The sequence below is a fragment of the Condylostylus longicornis genome, unplaced genomic scaffold (genome assembly GCF_029603195.1).
Source record: "Condylostylus longicornis isolate FDR11 unplaced genomic scaffold, ASM2960319v2 ptg000094l, whole genome shotgun sequence".
NCBI lineage: Eukaryota > Metazoa > Arthropoda > Insecta > Diptera > Dolichopodidae > Condylostylus > Condylostylus longicornis.
In genome coordinates, this window is record NW_026578062.1 from 430,200 (window position 1) to 452,221 (window position 22,022).

The 22,022-nt window shown below is 28.5% G+C and overlaps 1 protein-coding gene across 5 annotated transcripts; it reads right to left on the minus strand.

The window, feature by feature from the left end:
• Positions 1–791: 791 nt before the first annotated feature.
• On the minus strand, positions 792–11,981 carry LOC129613875 (transcription initiation factor TFIID subunit 4). Of its 5 annotated transcripts, none has more exons than XM_055528182.1 (12): positions 11,773–11,981; positions 9,943–10,488; positions 9,002–9,169; positions 8,685–8,939; positions 7,504–7,941; positions 7,228–7,443; positions 6,766–6,888; positions 6,417–6,701; positions 5,529–6,359; positions 5,273–5,446; positions 1,686–1,814; positions 792–1,626 (listed from the first exon to the last, which is right to left on the minus strand). In XM_055528182.1, the coding sequence occupies exons 2-12, from the start codon at positions 10,384–10,386 to the stop codon at positions 1,471–1,473; spliced, it is 3,219 nt and encodes a 1,072-aa protein (XP_055384157.1). In that variant the 5' UTR covers positions 10,387–10,488; positions 11,773–11,981; the 3' UTR covers positions 792–1,470. The 5 variants fall into 5 exon arrangements, with proteins under 5 accessions (XP_055384157.1, XP_055384156.1, XP_055384155.1 ...); XM_055528181.1 differs by having other exon boundaries at positions 11,312–11,981; XM_055528180.1 differs by having other exon boundaries at positions 10,902–11,981.
• Between the last annotated feature and the right edge of the window lie 10,041 nt (positions 11,982–22,022).

Below are 22,022 nucleotides of genomic sequence, written 5' to 3' on the forward strand. Positions count from 1 at the left end.
TAGATACTTAATTGTTAATGCCATATTGTTAAACTAAATTACTTAATTTATCTTATTAATAACTATGCATATATACAATATTCAACTATTAATTAAAATTAATTATCTTGTTGTTAATTATGACAGTAGCCTAAATTAAAAGTATTCATTTATTTAACGAGCCTAAAAGTTCTATTTTATTAATTACAATTTTAATGAGTTCTAAAACACCTAAAAATTCAAATGAAAATTTGTAAAGAAAACCATGTACCTATTACAATGTTTATGCACTGACTTTAGTATGCGATGAGTTTAGAATAGTTTTCAATATTTACTCAATATTACTAGCTTCTTAACTCGAATATTAATTTGATTATTGTACCTCACTAACTTTCCTATTCAGGATAAATCTAAATTTAAACAGATTTTAATTGCTTAAATATAGAAAACGATAACTGTATTTTTTTTGTTGCCTCTCGTTTTTTTTAAAAGTAAACTTATGTTTTATATTGATAAATAAAAACATTTCATCTTACATTTTTCGAAACGAATTGAATTTCGATTTTTAAGTTCTTTGATTTATAACATAAAATTACATTAACAAACCACAATCTGCCTAATTTTTTGCTGAATTAAATAAAATAATAATAGCTAGATTTTTTTTAATTTTTAAAATTTTAACTTTTATTACATAATTGTAGTTTCCCATATATACATATGTATATATATACATATATGTATGTTTAGATAAAGTAAAAAATTAAATACCAACATATCTTACAAAAAATAATTGAATTGTGTTATCATACAAAACAATTTATTGGGTTGATTAAAATGAAAAAAAATGTTTGATTTTAGTCATTTAAAACGTTTAAATAAAAAAAAATTAATTTTCTATTTATATTTTTGAATTCGACAGCGAATTTGTTTGGTAATGAAATTCATGATTTACTTGTAGTTTTCTTTTAAACTAAAACAAATACTAACTAGTAAAATTTTTTTTTTGACAAAACTTAGAAATTAAAACTAGATACAGTTCGTTCTAATTACAACGACGGTTTTTAAAATATATTAATATTTGGTATTTTAAATAACCATTTACATATATCAGTACCTGAACGCGGGGATTTTATAAAACGATTTAAACGTATTTCTATTGACAAAAAATGCTTTTATCTAAGAGCCATGAGCTCTATATATATTAAGGTTATCAAATTTTGTAAGTTCAGCTGTTTTTGCCTTCTTGAAAAAATCTGCTTTTGTAAACCATACTGGATTTAAAATTTAACCTTAAAATAAAAAAAACGTATAGCAACTTTTGTAGGGAACCAATTTGTTTAGGTCTTGTTTACAAAAAAAAAAAATAATTAAATGATCATGTTTCATTACTGCATAACTTCAAATAGAATATACATATGTTTCTTTTGAAAAAGTATTGTAATCGGGAAAATATATAAGCAGTTTATGCATCCTTTCCCATTTAATTTGCAATCACTTAAGATATGACTTATACAATGTTAAACTTCTACAAGTTTCACGTTCTTGTTCCATAAAAAATAACATATCCCTCAAATTAACACGTTTAATTCTTGGTCTAAATACAGCTGAAGATATTCCACTTGCTCCAGCGCCATAGGAAGTTGATTGCTGAAATATGAATAAAAATCATTTATCATAAAAGCAAAAAAAAAAAACTATTTTAATACAGATCCTGACGACGCAACATCTCCGTCAAATTTGGTTTTTTTTCGAGGTGGCCCAATAGCCTGCAATGCAGTTTTATTTGATTCTTGATGACGAATCTCTTCCATTTCAGCTCTCTGCATCTCTTTTGCCTAGAGAAAAAAGAAGTTTTATTTGATTTATAAAACATAACACAAACAAATCAACTATGTGCATAGATTTGAGAAAAATTTGGAAAAACTGTCATACTAAAATTTCACTGACAGTCAAGCTCTCCTGCAAAGCCTTTTTCCAGTGTAATTTTAGATGTTTAAGAAAAAAAATTCATTATTATTATTTTAATTATATGTATCTTATTTTAAGTTAAACGTTGAAAAAAAAACTGAATTTATATGAAAGGAAGTTCATATATTAAAAAATCGAATGAAGCGTAAAGTTCGGAGATTGAATAAATACTTCTTATGGAGCATTATTTTGAACCTAAAATTTTCTGTTTAATACCAGTTACTGATAGAATGTATGAAATTTATCACATATTGATAAACAAAAGAAGAAGAATGAGTTGTTTGCAAGATGTTAGAGTATATCGAACACCAAACTGTGATAGTGATCACCATATTACTGCCATAAAAATGAAATATGAAATTGGTAAAATAGAAAAATCGGCAGCGATAGAAGAAAAAGGTGGGATGTGGAAAAATTGAAAAATGAACCCAAAAGAAAACAAAAGGAAATTTAAAAACCCCTCTATAGAAGACGTATCCGGAGAAGTGAGTTTTGAAGAAATGTTTCTAAGAATGATTTAATTTGGGCTGAAGAATGTTTGGGAGTTTAAAGGGTTCACGCTGGGCGAAAGAGGTTTGATTAAGAATGTGAAGATGCAATAAAAGAAAAGAACGAGATTAAAATAAAAGAAAAACGAGATTGGCACATGATAAGTACAAGCAAAAAAGAAAGATAACAAATCAAATACGTAAAAGAAAAAAGAGCTCCAACCTACAATAACAAATGTAAAAGATAAAAATGGAACCCCTCGTACAGAGGAGCAAGAAATAGTAAGTGAGTGGAAAAAATATTTTAGGGAGTTGTATAATATCGATAATGATCAATATATTTAGTAGGGTTAGAAATTTTTAGAAGTTTAAAAGAAGTTTAGAAGAAGCAGAAGTTTAAATACAACCTACAATAACAAATGTAAAAGATAAAAATGGAACCCCTCGTACAGAGGAGCAAGAAATAGTAAGTGAGTGGAAAAAATATTTTAGGGAGTTGTATAATATCGATAATGATCAATATATTTAGTAGGGTTAGAAATTTTTAGATGTTTAAAAGAAGTTTAGAAGAAGCAGAAGTTTAAATACCTGAATGGCGAAACAGTAAGTGCAATTTTAAAACTAAAAGAATACAAAGCAAGTGGAGTAGATACAATAGCGGCAAGAAATGATCAAAGCAGGAGGTGAAAATTTCTTTTTAAAAATTCACTGCCTCATTGTAAAAATTTGCCAACGTAACCAAATGCCAGAAGAATAGCGAAATGGTATAATTATACCCATGCACAAAAAGGGTAGTAAATTGGACTGACAAAACTAGCTACTATAACTGCTAGAAGACTAAAAGTTTACTCAAAAAGAATCTTAACCAATTGTCAGGTCCTTATTATGATCGGCGAAGCGAATGAAATTTTTGGCGAATATGAACTTTTTGGTATTATGATTAGCGAATGAGCTGTCAAATTTGTCGAATGAAAATTCTGTGTGACAAGCTTGGCAAATGAAACCAAAAATCAAATGAATACATGAATGTTTTTTTTATGGGATATTATAGCATTTATAGTGATATAATGTAAAAATTTAAACTATCTGTAAAGTAATTTTATGAAATTCTACAAATTATTGCAAAAAATATTGATTGTTTAATATTAATTTAAGCGTAAAAATGAGCCAAAAACAATTCGAGCATTTAAATAAATTAATAGACAACAACCCCGTAATTTTTAAAGAATAGAAATATTCAATTGCTTTTGCAAAGAAGCAAAAACAATGTACATATGTGTAGTGTTGACCTTATTATTTCTGGTAGGTTTTCTGATGTCTTGAAATAGCCACATTTTGAATCTGGCGAATGAAAGCATTCGCTGATCATAATTTAAAATATCATTCAATTCGCCTAATCCATTCGACACGCCTAGCGATTCGCTTCGCCGATCATAATAAGGCTATAAATGTGGTTTTAGAGAACAAAAATCAACTATTCACCAAACCTCTTACGTAAGACAAAATATTGAAAAATGTGCAGAATACAACATCAATCTACACATGGTTTTTATAGATTTCAAACAAGCGTTTGACTCAATCAATAGAAACAGCGAAAGTTATAAAGTACAGACGCCTTTGAAATTAAGTTGGGAGTTAAACAAGAGCATGAAACTTCTTCAATAATCTGATGTTGCATCCTTCAATAAAACAATTAAATAATGGTGGCCTTGTATTTACATGTTCCTCTAAAATATATGCCTACGCAGATTATATAGTTGTGATGTCTAGAAATAAAAGAGATCTCTAATTGAAGTTTTCGCAGAACTTGTAGAGGACGTTGCAATTGTGGGTTTGAAGATTAACGAAGAAAAAACCAAATATATGTTATTGTCAGGATCCCAACTACGAAGAAGTGTCCAAAGTATAAGAATAATGGAATACAACTTTGAAATAGCTAAAAATTTTACATACCATGGTGCGATGATAAGTGCTAGAAATGACATTCAATACATAAAGGCATAAAACAAAAGATTTTAACAACTAACGGGGCTTACTACTCCAAGCCACATTTATTTAAATCCAAAATTAAATCACTATCGTGCAAAATACAACTATATAAAGCAACACTAAGCCCTATTTTAAGTTATAGTGCTTAAACGTGGTCTTTGACAAAATATGATATAAATATTCTGAGAACCTTTGAAGAAAGACATTGCGCAAAATTTTTGGACCAAGATTGAACACATATAATGTTATGAGATAACGTCAAATCAAGAACTAATGGGCCTTGTAAAAAATGAGAATATAGTAACATTCACAAAATCTCAAAGATTAAGATGGCTAGGACATTTCAATCGAATGGATGAATCATGAATTCAAAGAAAAAAGAATTTCCGAAGCAAGATCACTTTTTCAAAGAAGCATTGCAAGATCAAGATTGGGATGAAAAGCCGACGTTAAAAAGGACTTGCGTAAAATGAATATAACAAGTTAGCGGCACAACGAACCGGGAGGGGTGGAGGAGAATTGTGAATCAAGCTAAGGTTCATACCGAATCTTTTTTATCCGAAAAGAAGAAAATTAGCTTTGATAAAGTGCGTATGTAGCGCACTTTATCAAAGCAAAAAAAAAATAAAAAAAAATATTCTTTATTTCGAATAAAAGGAAGTTTTCTTTTCATACCAATAAAAAAAAAGTTTGTACGGGGCTGTAGGGCTACTGATGATTATGAATGCTTCAACAGAAACTTTTCTTGATGTACATGACACTAATATAACCTGCGGTTACAATTACTCTTTGTCTTTTTATAATAAATTTAACTTTATTTTGGGAGAAATTCGTAATTTTCTAAATACCTTAGCTTTAAGTTTAGCTTGCTCTGGATCTTCTATTTTAGATCTAGATTTTGCAGCTCGAAATAACATTTCCCTTTCCTGCTCCTCATGTCGCTTTTGCTCCGCTTTATCAAGCTCTTCCAAGAATTTTATTTGACCTCTAATATCTTTCGTAACTTCGTATCTAGAATCAATCTGTAAAGTTAAATAACACGTAGGTACCCATTAAAAACCATAGAATAGAATACAGATAGTATAAAAAATCAAAGTTCCCTACTTTTAATATATCAATTCTATGCTCCGCAATCACAGCAAGCTTTTCGACAATATTTTTCAATCTTTCTTGACATGCATGTGATATTAAAACAGATACTTCCTGACTTGGATCTTCCAAGCCTTTTTCAGTGACTAAATTTTTTATCTTGCTTTGTAAGGCAGGTAAATGCAAAAAAACTTCATCCTTACAAGATCTTATTTGAGTTCCGATATTTTCAGTTGACCCTAGAATTTTTTGTGATTCCTCTGCTAAATTCACACCTCCCATAGCTGCAACATCATTAATATCATCGTCACCGTACATCGAAGACGCCGTTGACATAGAGGGTTGTTGGAAGAATGATGTTGCAGATACAGATTTTTCTTCCAATAATTGTTTCTTCTTAGAAGTCGTTCTAGCAATTACTTGTGAGGAGTTTTGTGCTTTCACAGTTATAATTTTTGGCGTACTAGTTGGTGTTGTTATACTCGTCGTTATAGCAGTAGTAGTGTTGAGAACAGTACTACTGTTTGTATTATTCACCGAAGGTGTTGTAGCCGCAGATGGAAAACTAACAGGAGCAGGCGAAACTAGAATTGGAGCTGATACAACAGGCAGGGACGCCGGAGGTGCAGGTATTGTCGAGCAAATTGAGCTGTTATTATTTTGAATTGGAGTAAGTTGCTTAATTTGTGTCTGTCCTACTTTAACTTGAGGCATTGTTATTTGATTCAACCCCATCGTAGTTGACGTGTTAGTTGAAGTTTTTGCACGAACTGAAGTTGCAGGTCTAATTTGAACATTTCCTGGAACGCGAATTCCGCTTTGTGATCCCTTTACCGTCACAATGTTCTAAAAATATGATTTCACTTTTAAAATTATACCTTTTATTTTAAGGCAAATATATACCTGAGGCGCCTGAAAAACTTGATTTCTATTAACAGGTTGTAATGCAGGTGGTTGCTGTACGGCATGTGCTTCAATAGCACCAATTGATCTAATTTGTGTATTATTTAATCGTGGTCCACTTAGTGGTGTTGATAGGGGAGACTGAATTTTAACTCCTGAACTGATAGTTTGCTTTGTTATTGTTGTTTGACCTATAGGCCTGGGTGCAGTTTGAGTAACCATTCGTACTTGTGTTTGCCCTATTGTTGTTGCCTGCCCAATTGGGCGAATTTGAGCTTGTATTCGCTTTTAAATAAAATGTTCATACAATAATTAGTATGTAATTATAAATATATAAATAAGGAAGTACCGGAAATTGTTGTTGCAATGCACTTCCTGATGTTATTGAAACAACATGCTGCGGAGGAGGTTTAATACCATCAATCACTAATTCTCTCGTAAAAAGGGATTGTCTAAGAAGAGGTAAACTTTTCTAAAATAAAAAAAGTGAAGATACATTGACAAAATACAAATGTTTGATTTTTGATAAATTTTTAAGTTATTAAGTTTTGACCCTTAATTTCTCTTTGACGAATTTCAATACAAGAAAAAAAAATATTGTATAAATTATTACTAATTTTTATTATCAGACTTATTATATTTTTGAATAGCTAGTTTCGCATTCGGCACTAGCCCCTAATAAGAGACTAAACAAAAAAAGAAAAAAATTACAAACTTCTGAAATATTTATGTTTAGCTTGCATAAAAATCAAAGGTTTATAGTTTTATCTTGCAAAATAAATATTTCGAATAGCCAAAATATTTAACTTACTTTCAAAAAACCTATTAAGCATGGCTGCGGACTTGCATTAAGTAAACGTTCTAATCTATCACAAAAGTCTTCGGGTTCCACAATCGAGTCAATTAATTCCTGAATTAAGGTTCTAACACTTCTTTCAACTGGTTTCGGTTCTCTCGTCGACAATTCTATCAAATTTGCTAAAAATTTTCGACACTTTTCTTTGGTATTTCCTTGAAGGCTTTTTTGCTAAAATTTACGATAGCTATAATATAAAACATTTGGAACGTATTATAATATGTTTTTTACTTGAACAGATGATGTATTTATCTGCTGATTGATTCCGCTTCCAGCCGCCAAAGCATTTTGTTGGGTTTGTTGAACTTGAAGTGTTTGTGACTGATTCGATGTTTGAACATGTGGCTGTTGGTGTGAAGACTGTTGATGCAGCAACTGCGGTTGTGGTTGCTGTTGCACTTGCTGTGAAGAAATGGGTTGGTGCAATTGTATTTGCGACGACTGAGATGATTGTGCTTGAGTTTGCGGTTGCTGCTGATGCTGAGTTTGGTGGGATGCTGGCTGATTAAATTGTTGAGTTTGCAAAACTGAAGTCACAGGTACCACAGGAGCTACAGTGGGCTGATGATGTGAAGCGGTACTATTAACTTGATTTGCTAAAATTTGATTAGAATTCGAAGTCCCTGCTGAATTTACAACTATATTTGAAGGGGCTGATACGGACATGGACTAATTTTGTAAATAAGATAATGAAAAGCATTTTTGTTAATAAAATGATGAAATAGGTTTAAACTTATTTTCCATAAAAATTGACTTATATAATTTTAACGCAGTAACGAAAAATGAGAAATATGAGAAAAATTATAGAAACAGTAAATCAAAATGTAATTAAAATTAAAATATATTTCAATTTAATTATTCAAACAAAACATGCACAGCTTTTTATAATTAAGCAAATTATATAACCTTATAAAGTCGCGCCATATATTTTCCATTAAAAATGGTAAAATGCAAAATAATTAAAATAAATTTAAAAATTTAAGCCACCTTTTAAGAAAAAGTTATTTTTATACTTCAATTATATTACTTTGTTATAAGAAAAATTTATTTAATACTGAATTATTTAAATATTATTTTATATTTGGAAAATCATATAAGCATTTCCCTTATTCGATTTAAGGAAGTTGTAGAGAACAAAATTGAATTCCTTATTAAGTATACGTTTTATACTATTAAATGATTTCAAAGCTGTAATTTGGAATTTAAGTGAAATTTTCGTTGGATCGCCACAATTTGAAAGCAAAAAGTACAACAATTTTTTTTATAAAATACGTTGATCATAAACATGCAAAATAAAATAATAAACATGTGTCAACAATCTACATTTTTATACAGAAATAATCCAAAAACCAGGTTACAACGAGAAATAATATTTCAAAAATTTGCTTTTCAAAAATTTTACAGAAAATTACATTTTGTTTCTGTTTCACCTGATGTTGAGTAACAATCGTTTTGCGTAGAGCTAAAGATGATCCACTAAATCTACTTACAGCCGGTACAGTTTGCAAACGTATTGTTTGATTTCCAGTACTTGTTGACATTTGCTGGCCAATATTTGTTGTTGGTTGATTGGTAGGAGTAGCCGGACTAACACGAAGCAATTGGTATCCATTCTCAGTTTTAACGATTAAAGCTGGCCCACTCTGTTGAATAGTACTTAATGTAATCTGCAACAAAATAGTCCAATTTTTTTGTTGTTTTTATATTTTTTAAAAAATTTTCAAAGTACCGCTGGATTATTCGGGCGAGCTCCAACCATATGAGTGTTTCCTATTACAACACGCGGTAAAGGATTGCTGTTCACGCTTTTTTGTGGGTTTGTGTTTGGAGTATTAGCTCTCACACCCATTACAACACCGGCTGGCAGCATATTGCTTACGATACTAGCTTGATTACCCTACAATTTACCAAAAAATTTACCGGATTTATAAAATCATAGTACAAAATGAAGTTGAAAAATTTTTAATACACTAAATTACGTTACATGCATAGTTTTTTAGGCAAATAACAGAAACTTTCAAATATTGTCAAAAGTGCACAGAAGACAGCAAATAATGTACTTTCTTTGAATTCTCTACAAATATATTGATATTTCAAAAAATAAATAAAATCAACAAAACAAATGTCGCTAAAATTAAAAATAAGGCAGTAACTCAAAAAAAATTCGTACCCCACCTACATATTACAAAAATGCAAGTCAAATTCATTAGCTATACTCTTAGTAAATTAATTCATTGTTTCAAATAAAAATCTTTGAGTAAAATACGCTAAAAACATTTTTAATTGTTCAATGACAGCATATTTCCCATAAAATAATTACAAAAAATATTTAAATATACTTGAGATTAGAAAGATTAATATTTTATATCTACTGAAACAAAATAAAATACGTAAAATATATGAAGAAGTATTTAACGTTTGGTATAGCTAAAAATCAAATTATCAATAATAAACTGTCGAACTACTTGGAAAATAACAAGGTGATAACTTTAAAAATGCTTCTTTATACCGGCAATTACGTTTAGACAAAAAAAAGTTTAAATTAAGTTTTAAGTAAATATCAACAAAATACAAACATGATTAGAATCAACTACAGTTTTGTTTAAAACAAACAATAATTTTAACTACTTTGAATAAAATTAAAGAAATCTTTAAATTTTCCTAAAATACCTGATTAATAGCTTTTGTCATAGTAACTAATCCACCTGGTGCACTAGAGACAAGTCCAGCTGGAAGTGAAACTGTTTGATTTTTAATTACCAAAGTTTGTGTAGATCCGCCCATACTATGTGGGTGATTTTGATTTTGGCCGGCACCACTAGTTGATATAGTTTTAATAGTTGTCGATGTTGGAATAACACTAGCAGAAGAAGCAGGGTGCATTATCGAGTGGTGCCCTAATTGAGTAGGTTGTGTTGTTATACTTATAGTACCATTTGGCAATGATTGATTTGTGAAAGCTACACGATTAGTTGTACTTGTTTGATTGTTCATTGTAGCATTTAAATGTTGAAGTTGATTATTCGAATGGATTGTTGCTGGTGTTTCGGAAACGTTTGAATTACTACTCGCCGCTGGATACACTATTTTAATAGGCTCATTGCCCTTTCGCATATCTTTTGTTTTGCAAAAATATTTATTAGAATTCTTATAGATTTTTTTTTTTGTAGAATTTCTTTTTTTAAAAATATAATTTTCAAATATTTAGTGGTAAACCTTAAATAAAAAAAAACTCAATGAGACCTTTTAAATTACAAATAGTTAAAACAAAATATTAGAAATATTTCACAAATAAAATCTTTTCTCCATAGAATTTTACTCAGCCAAAATTAATTTATATAGATTGAATGTTCCACAGTATTTATTTAAATTTTTCACAGTACAATATTTGATAAATTAACAATTTTAACTGGGCTAAAATAAAGTACAAATTGTTACGGTTGAAAGTTATATTTTTCGAATAATTTTGTATGGTTGTTTGTTTACTACATTTATTCTATTGTTTTTAAAATCATTTCTGACAGACTGACCAATTCATTAAGAAAAACTGGATATTAAAACAAGAAGTATGGTCTTATTTGAAAAGTATTAGAGAATAACAAACAAAATCAAAAACAATTTTAGCTTACAGTTCCAAGTTTGGTTTTCTTTGAAAATACCTGTTGCAAATATGGATTCATTTACTTTCTCAATTTATCATATTTCAATATATTTAATGATTTTTCTCAATTTATTTTGCAGGCAGTTTTTTTGATGTAGTGTATTAGTTTGCGTATTTTGAATGTTTTCGATATCTCTTATAAATTTGAACCCTTCAGATCAATGTTTTAAACAAATCAAAGAACAATTTTGTTCTCGCACATTTGTATATCTAAGTATAAGTATCATACTTATAGAATATAATATCTGACGTTGAAGCACTTGAGCACTTTTGATGTAATAATACCAATTTAAATATAAGTTTTTGACACAGTAACTTTTACCCATTAATTTACTTTTTCAATTGGAATATTTCTTTGTGTAACAATATTTTACTTACAACTATTTGAGTTTGGCTTTAATGTCAAAGTAGCCATTTTTTTTAATACAAATAATCAACTTGCTATATGAACGAAATATTAAAATTCACTTTCTTCATTATCATACATATTATAGTAAAGAGAAAAATATGGTATACTAAATTTTATGTCACTAATTTCTGTAATAGATTTTAAATGACATTTTGACGTATAGTATAAGTGCAGATATTTGAAATATTTAATTCAACTTTTTTGAAAATCAATTTAGAAAAAATTTTATTTATATACTTTCTGATTTTTATTTTTTTTAAATCTTATCTCTATTCCACTTCACTTATTAATATCTAATTTTGAGTAGACCATTTTATTTTATTAATACACAAAGGGAATGGCATGTTTTCAATAAATGGCTACTTTCCACTTATACATATTTTTGATATTTCCTTTTCTTACTATACATAATAGAAATAAAATAACACACCGCTGCTATACCGATTAACAATATTTTAAAATTTTAATGCTTCTACATTAAATAGGCACTTTAGGTGTAAAATCACGGCTTAAGTTTATGGAAATGGCTTGGCATTTTTTGTTTACAAAAAACAAAACAATTTCTTTAATATTTACTGCAATAACTACACTTTATTAAATTTATTCCCAATTTAAAAATTCATGTCTTCAGACCTTTAAAAAAACTTTAAATCAAAATGTGAGTTAGCGTTGGTTGTCAGTGATTGGTCTAAAAAAACTAATAGCATACTGTAAATTGACAAGCCACTATTTCCTTTTTGGTATAATATTGTTGTACTAGATTAATTATATAAAGTACGCTCCATTTTTTTTATTTAAGTCCTACATATTAAATAAACAGGAAGGAAAAAAGAAAACGCAAAAAGTATTAAACGGAAAATCTCTATAAGAATAGAATAATCACTACTTTTTTATATAGGGATGTATAAATGTGCGAAATAATAATAAAACGATTTTCTTAGAATATTTTGAACAAGAGCAAAAATTATAAACAAATTTTACTGGACCAAACTGGACTCGAATTAGTGATTGGGATTTTTCACTTTCCTCTCGTAAACTCAGTCCAACATTGACAGGATATTTATTTATTGAAACCAAAGTATATCTAATTTATAAGCAAAGTATATCTATTAATAAGTAGCTCGACTCGTTCCATTCCGTTATTTTTTGTTTGCTTGCCACTTCCAAAATCTTAGTATTCCATTTTTCTTTAGAAATACATGGTAATAAGAGTTGTATGAGGCAAGAAAGAAAAAAAATATTGTAAACAAACGAGTGTATCAAAAACATTGAGCTGAAATAAAATTAAATTAAGTTAGGTAAAAATTTTATTATTTTTATTTTGATATCTTAATTAATAAAAGTTAAAACATTCGAATGTATGAAAGTCATAGTTATAAATTTAAAATTTCATACTTTGTTATAGGTACATACCTATTCAAGGTAGATATGATGTAGTAATATGTATGTAGCCCGTTTATATGGCTGCTTCAAGCTTATTATTGTCTATATTAATGTTACTTGATCTGAAGCCGGCTTCACTCAAGTCGCTTATTTGTACTAAACAAACAAAATTTGTATGTGTATGTACATTTTTAAAACAAAATTGATATAAAAATAAAAAATTCATAATTTATATTACAATAAATGTAATGACAATTACTAATTACAAATTTTAAGTTTTTTGTTAATATTATTTGTCTTTTTCAAATTATATACATATAATACGTATATTATAATTTTTTTTTATTTTAATAGTCAAATTTTGTTTTTTATCGCTTCTCTTTAATATGGATACAGAATTTCTGCCATCTTGTACTGGAATAAGTTACAGAAATAAAATTCCCGCTTTTAAAATTCTTAATATTTTTTCCTACACTTTATATACGAAAAAATAAATAACTCCCGCTTTTAAAAATACATTATAAAAAAACAGGTAGATATCAGTTGCGCAATTTTCCCTTCTCCCAAAAATTCTTATGTGTATAAAAATGAAAATTTATTTATTTATTTATTTATTTATCAATTAATTTCAGACAATTTATAAAACTTGTATATAAGAAATTAAAAACTACAAACTAATCTTACACTAATTTTTATACTAATCCAAAATCTTTTTTAATTTAATATGCATAGTGTTAAATTTATTACATTATATTTTTATATTCTATTATTATATTTTGTTGGATATACATATGTACATTAATTTCTAAAATTTTTTAAATGCTTTTTAAGCTTATTTTTAAATTCATTTAATTTTTTACAATTTTTTATTTCATCTGGCAAGGTGTTGTACATCCTTATTGCACTGCATTTCAATCCATTTAATTTCATAGTTGACGTCGCTTTAGGAACTATTAGATGCCCTCTATTTCTAGTGTTATAGTCATGTTGGGATTGATAATGTTGATTTGATTTGCTTGTTCATGATCTTGTATACATATTTGCACTTCTCTAGGTATATGAGTTGATTTATATCTAGCTCATTTGTTCTCATGTATAATTCCTTAGTATTGGGTTAAAATTATATAATGTTTTTAAAGTTCTGTGCATAACAGTACGCATTTGACTGACATGAAATTTGGTACAATGACTCCAGCTGCATATGTTATAGCGTATTTTTGACCGTTATATATTAATTAAGCTGCTTTAACAGGGACACCACCTGCCCTTTTTATAGCCATAGTGATTGGAATAATACTTTTTTTTTAATTGTTTCACATGCTTATTCCACTTCAAATGTTCATCTATAGAGGTGCCAAGGTATTTTATATACTTCACTCTTTGAATTGCAACATCTCCAGCTTTTATTGTAATAACGTGGTATTTTTTTTTCGGTTTTTTAAATACCATATCCTGCCACATAAATATCTTCATCTAAAGCATCGTAAACATGATCTAATGTTACCGAAACAGCAGAATCAGTACCACTTCTTTCTATGAAACCATATTAATTTTCATCAAAGCCAATTGTCGTTTCTACAAAATTTCGGATTCGCGTATTGATTGCTTTTTCATATACTTTACTTATTGCATTTAGTATTGATATTGGTCTATAGTTTCCACAGTCCGACTTTTGTCCACCTTTGTGTATAGGTACAATTACAGTCTTTTTCAAACCTTTAGGATAAGTTCCATTAGTGGTTTCTTAATAATATGTATTAGTTACTGGATATTATTAACCTTTATTCCATCCGACCCTGGTTCAGCATGACTATTTAAAATTGTAACAATTTCATTTTCTGTTACTGGTACTAAAAATACAGACTTTTGATTTATTGTATTACGTACAGTATCTGGAGCATTATTAGTGCTGTTATTATTTATAATCATTTCACCAATTTCATTGAAATATTTGTTTAAAAGGGTTGCAGTTTCTATGTCGGAATTAGTTACATCACCATTTGGCTTAATTAAGTTACAAATGCTGCCGTTTTTTTCATCACTGTTATTTTTTATTGTCTAATTTATAACCTTCCATAGTTTGCTGCTGTCATTCCCAGTTTTTTCAATGCAATTGTTTATATGATTTTTCTTTGCTTCAACAATGAGTTTACTCACTTTCTTCTTGATTTTCACATACTATCCTTTTTATTGAATTGCTGGAGTCTTTTTTATGTTCTGTGTATAAAGAGCGTCTAATCTTTCACTGTTTGATGATTGCTGGAGTAATCCATCTATTGCTTCTTGATCTCATTATATGTGTTGTAGCACTATTTTCTTTCGCCTTTTGTATAATAGCAATTAAATTCAACTTCCATGATACTTTTAGCTGCCAGCCCAATACGCACTATTTCACACATTTTAACATAGTTCGTTCTAATATATGAGAGCCTTTTGTAAGGCTTTAGTTCCTGCTTTTTTAATTCTAAACTTACAAGAGCTGTTTCATGGTCGGATATGTTATTACCTTCAATCTTATATGTAATTTGATGCTGCTCATTTACGAGTATATTTGACATAATATGATCAATTAATGTGTTGGATACTGTTTGCCGTATGCTATGTTTTCTGTTTATAAAAATGTTTTCTATGCGTAAAAATTTTGGATATTATAGGTGTTCATTTCGTTTTCAAATATCCAAACTTCTGTTAGGATAACAATATCTACATTTGCATAACTTTGTATTAACGCCTCAAGTTTCAGGATTTTCTGTCTAATACTACATATATTTAAGTATAGAATATTAAGGTTGCCTGTTTGATTCACATTTTTAGGTGTCAACATTATGAAATACTTATCATATAGTTTTGCCAATTCACTCGTACTTTCTGGAGGTAGTCTCTGTATTTATTATCGATGTGGCGTCTATACATTTTCAGATCTTGTATGACTTTTTCCTCTTTGACTCCTACTGTCTCATGATATTTATAATATATTTTACACAGGTCCTGCGGGTCAATGGTAAGCCTTCTTGATCGATAAGTACTTTGATGCTGGTTTGTGTCATACCATCATAACAAATATCGTCTTGATCATGGAAATATGCAAGGAATATTCGAACGTTGTTATATATCCTATGGTCTCTAAGCCGTGAGAGTACATACATACTATCATCATTTTCAGTTGTTCTTTTTGTTAATTTTACAATTGGTGGAGACATTGGATCAAAACACTTCGTACTTGGTTTTTCGTTGAATTTTTCGACATCTACATATGGATTTGATATTTCTCCTTTAACCCAGTTATTGTAATTTCTATCATTATTATTGTTGTTACTATTATTGCTATTATTATTATTGCTATTATTATTATTATTATTATTATTATTATTATTATTATTATTGTTATTGTTATCACCATTATTATTGTTATTAAAATCTTCATTGGCATTATTATTATTTTTATTATTATTTTTATCATGATTCTGATCATTATTATTATCATTATTCTATTATTGTTATTAATATTGTTAATATTTTTATTATTATTAGTTTTATTATTATTTTCAATAGAACTACTTTTATTGGAATTGATGGTGGTCTTCTTTTCGGTATTATTTTTATTATTATTTTTTAGCACTTTTCCAGAAAAATTTTGAAAAGGTGCTTATTAGTTTCACTCTGTCCGTCCGTCCGTCTGTCTGTCCGTGTGTCTGTTTACAAATTACTTATCCCCCCCCCTCTAAAAGTTATACCCCCCCAAAACCTTAAAAACGGCCTTTTTTAACTATTTGTTGCAATGAAACTATAAGCATTTTTGAAATTTTTCAAACGCAGAAAGGGAGTGCGTTGCTTCCCCTAGCGCAGTATACTATAGTTAACCTTTAGAAAAACAAAATAGCCGTTTAAATTTACCGTTATCTAAAGTCCTTTTTTTCCAAATTTTTGATTTCGTTTTTTTCTTTTAAACCCAAGCCTGTAGAAGCTTGAAATTAGGGGCTTTTAGACATTAACAAATAGTTCATTTCGTTAGAAGAAATTTTTTTCCATTTCCACCCCTTCTCAAGTTATCGTCTCTTGAAATTTGTAAAATTTGAATTTTTGACACCTTATATATCTGAAACCGCAAGCTTAAGCTTTTTCATTTTCTATAAACACAGAAAGCTAACGGTAAATTCCATATAATTAAAAAATATAATTATTTTTCTTAACTCACACAATTAACCCTTAAAATCGAGCATTATGTTAACCCCACTTTATATTAATTTTTGCTTTATATCAAAGACTGCATAAATCGTTCATCCTAAATATATGCAATCCTAGAAATAATTTTGCGTATGAATGAAAATAGTTTTAATAGTGTGGTAAGTATACAAAGACTGTATTTAAAAGCAGTATTTTCACTTGTTGAAAGGAAAAGTGCTACAATACTAACCATTGGTTTGACCCAAGTTTATTATGATTAACTCTCGTTTGTTCCATATTTTCGAAAGGTATTTTCTCAATTTTTGCCATTTCCTTTTTTTCCTACTGTGATATTTGATTGCTTCTCGTTGAGATTAGTTAAGGTTGATGATCAGCTTTAAGTTGACTTGAAGTTGGACGTTGTTCTTTCATTATGACATTAGTTAAGTTGTTGTTGGATTCGTTTCTTTTAGAAACAGCAGTCATATATTTATTCACACTCGGTTGCTGTAATTGCTAATAATCTATTTTCTTTTTGATAGCATTAAGTTTATTAAGATAAACTGGAAAAAGTTTGCTCACAGTTTCAAGATTTTCGTTAAGCTTAAAGTTAAGTTTTTTATTTGCCATGGTACAATTGATGCATTCTTCCACTTTACTTAAATAAGAAGGTATACTGCTTAACTCTTTTAGCTAAGGGAATTTTTTGTATACAAATATTGGTGAGTGATTGCTAAGTGTGATGTAAATGGAGAGTTGAACTGCCTCTTGGGCAGATACACTTTGGCTTATAACAGTAGATAAACAGTATATGGCTGTGTGAATACCCAATTTATACATATGCCTGCTTGAGGCGTACATACTATGAGTCTATTTTATGTCTACATCAACGTTACTTGACTTGCAGCCGGCTTCACTTGAGTCAACAAAAAAATTTTGCTTACTTGATTTGAAATGTTAAGAATGATTTGAAAATTAATAACTGAATCTTTTAATTAATAGCTTAATTGATTATTAGCTAATTGCTGCAGGGCTCCACTGAACGGTTTGCACACTTTATTTTTGCTTTAAAAATATATGACAGTTGGTATGAATGACGGCTGTAAGTTTTATATTTCTTTAGTTTTGAATTTTTAGAAAGACAAAGAGAATGGATAATGATTAATGATAATGGTAAGTAATAAAAAGTACTTTTAATAATAATTTATATAAATAATATTTATAATTTTATGATAATACAAGTTATAATTTAAATAAACTGTATTTGTAAAAATGTTAACTATATTTTTAGAGTCTTACGTAAACATATACGACATCTAAATGTCAACGTTAAACAGCTCCATAATGAAGCATATTTTTTTTTTGCTTCAAAATTTTTAAATCACTTAATATCGGCTAATAATTTTAAAGCGTTTAGGTTAGTTGAACGGCCAAGTTCAGCTTTTTTCAAAGACATCAGATGTTTTGTGGCATCTGAATACTAATGCTTCATTTGTTATTGTTCTGAATATTATTACTCTTATTATGATCGACGAAGCGAATGTCCACGCTTTGAATGAATACGAATAAGCGAATGAATACGATCGGCGACTGCTTTCATTCAAAGCATATCCAAAAAGTTGGTACCACAAGATATCAGAAAACCTACTGAAAATAATAAGGTTAACACCAACGAATTAGAAATACTAAAGGAAGGAACATCCTGAAAAGGCAATGAAGCTAAAGTTTTTCTAGTTGTCTCTTTCTTTGCTCCGAGCATTGTCAAAGTCGTAACAGGAGCGTATTTATTTTATTTTCTTATCTTTTCTTATCTCTACTATTAAATATGTGTACTTTGCAAGAGGAATAAGTTAAATTTTTTAAAAGTAAAAACTAAAAAATATTTCAAAATATTTTTCATTATCAAATATCTGTAAAAAAAAAATCAAATTTAAACAATTATTTTCTAATATCAAGCTCAATATTTTTTTTCTTCTTTGAATAAATTTATTTTATGAATTACAAAATTATAAATTTTGGTAAAATTTGAAATGCAAACTTCTTTATTAATAGTTCCAATCCACTTTCTTTTCATTTCATTACTTCTAGGAAAACAGTAATTATATAAAAAAAGACCAAATTAAAATATTGTTTATATGCTATATTTTGTCAAACATAAACTAATTTTCCTTAGAAAAAAATTCGGTCCTGGTGAAACTATGTCACTTCGAAGTAATTTTAATTTAAAACAAAACAAAAACAGATGTTTTCTTTGCAAAATTAGAAACCTAATAAAATTACAAATTAATTAATTGTAATAAAATTACAAATATGAATTAATCAAAGCACTGTTGAATAAATATTTCTTTCAATTATTGAAATAAATAATATTCACATGTATATGGTGTAAAAACACTATTTGTTTTTACAAATGGGAATAACAATTTAGAACTATGTACCTTTTTCTTTTCAACAGATTTTTTTCTTTTTTTCACTTGTTATATATTTTTAGAAGCTTTTATAAAATAGTATTCTTTTTTTAACACTTGTTATTAAATATTTTATAGTTTTTTATCTACAAACATGCTCTAATTTTATAAACAATATGACAAAATGTTCTTTGCTTACTTTTTATTAAGCGGCGCGTAGTTTTCTAAGAAAAAAAAACAATAACATTTGGTATTTAATGTTAATTTCAGTTTGGCAATACTCGAAGAAAGAGACTTATCTGAAGTTTTTGGCTTTACTATGTTTTTTTTTCAAAATACGATTTTTTAGGGAGTGTAAGCGAAATAGAAACAAAGATGCTTCTTCCTTTAGTATTTCTAATTCGTTGGTTTTGAATATTATTCAATTCATATAGGAAGCTTTAAAGAAATATACATACATGCTTATGTATATACATACATATGTGTTTAAAATTTTTGGGAATTTTTTCAAACTATTAACAATATTTTTTTGGAAATTTTTCTTAAACTTTTATAGCAATATATCTGTTATATAATAAAAAAAATAAAACAAAAAATGTAAACAAAATAAAATTAAAAAAATTTAGAAATAATCCAAATTAAATTAAAATAAAAAAAGGAAAGATACGATAAAATTCCGGCCAGCATCGATCTAACAACGTTTCGGTTATCAGAATACCACGCTACCCATTAGCTATACAATACCTCCAATTTATATTTTTCTAATTCTTTATTTTATTCATATTTCGTATAACTCTTCAAAAACCATCCTATTTTACATTATACATATACATATATTATGATATATGTATGTACATACATATATACAATATTATATGCATATATATCTACTTTTGAGGTTTGAAATTATTCTTTTCTAGCGACCGCATTGTATACAATAAGGTAGGTAATGTGGCACCACATTTTGGGCGTCGAGTTTTCGGTATTAACGCAGTTCTCCATAGCGAGGAAATGTAAATAGACTATTTTTGGAGAAATGTCGATCTGTAGGACTGTCGGTCTGTGCGCAGCCGCTTGTATCTCAAGTTCGGCTGAGCCGATTTTGACGAAATTTTATTTATGAGCTTATTTTCGGCTATGGCACGGATTGATCAAGTTTTGGGATATATCAGACCTCGAGAACTGCACTCACAATATGACATTTTTGTGTGTATAAAGTGAAATAATCAAGTGATTTCCTTGAAATTTATTATTTAAATTTGGGGTGCTAAGACAATGAATTTATAAATTTTTTGAAAAGTTCGGGGCTCGGAAACCAAACTGAGGGCCTATTTTACATTTTTTAGCTGAAATTTTATATTTGAGTTCTGTTTGTTACCAAAACTATTTTTCTCTAAACTTTTCAGAGATTTCGGGTGGCACAAAATGAAGAGCCAAGTTTACACTTTTCTAGGAATGTTAGCTAAAAGTTTGCTAACTTCCTTAAAATTGAAAGGAAGTGTTTAAAATGCATTTTCATAATTTTCTGCAACACTTTCACTAAACTAGGCAATATACATTGTGGTCATTTATATGCTAATCACATCAGGTTTTTTTTTGTATTTGAAAATGTATTTGGTTTTTTTGTGCTAATCACATCAGGTTTTTCATTTTTGGAAATTGAGCAATTTTCCAAAAATATAACAAATATAAACATTGTTTCTTTGCAAATCTGTTTTTAAGAGTGAAAGATAAAAACAAGTAAAAACGTGTCAGTCGGTCTAAATCGACTGAATTATACCCTACACCTTGAAAATCTAAGTATGAAGACTTGTTTTTGAAATATTTAGAATTTACACGTTCGTGGACGCTAAAAATTTCAGGTAGCTGCAAAAATATACAGGCAATTATTTTTGAAATTACACAATTATTTTTTTCTCCATGTATATATATGGAGAAAAAATAAAATAATATGAAAATACCTAATGAATTAGTTGGTCATTATTTTGAAATGTATAAATTACAAAAACAAGCTTGTATAACATTAAAAAAATAAAAATTGGCTTTAAAATTTTAATGCTATGGCATTCACGTCATTATGCATCACTATGAAAATTAATGCTATAGCATTCGCGTCCGCCAACGTGTTAACTTTTACGGTTGTATGACAGTTATTTGAACCTGACTGACCTATAACTGGACCAATGATAGTCAAGTCTCATGAATCTAACCTTATTATTTCGAATATTTAAAATTAACTTTTGCAGTTATATGGCAGCTACCAGCACCTGTCAAGCCATTGTATAAAAACTTCGACGATATTTCAGACCCATAATTGGACATACGACTGCGAAGCTTTATAATTTTTCCAAATATATAAAATTAGGCTTTGGATTTATATGGTAGCTGCCCCAACGTGTAAAGCCATTCCATAAGAACTTGGAGAATATATATAGGCTAACAATGGACACATGACTGCCCAATCTCACCAACCCAACTTTTTTATTTTTCATTGAAATTTTTAGAGCACTTGTAAAATATAATTGGACACACGTATACAAAATTTCGTATTTATAACTTTATTAGTTCTTCAAATATCTAAAATAAACTCTTAAAGTTGAATGACAGCTACCTGAACTCATTGACCGAACTGGTCCAATACAATAGAGTTCGTCCTTAGCACAAAAGAAGCGAGTTGTGAAAGGTTTGTCATATTTGCCTTATTCGTTTTTGAGTTATCGTACGA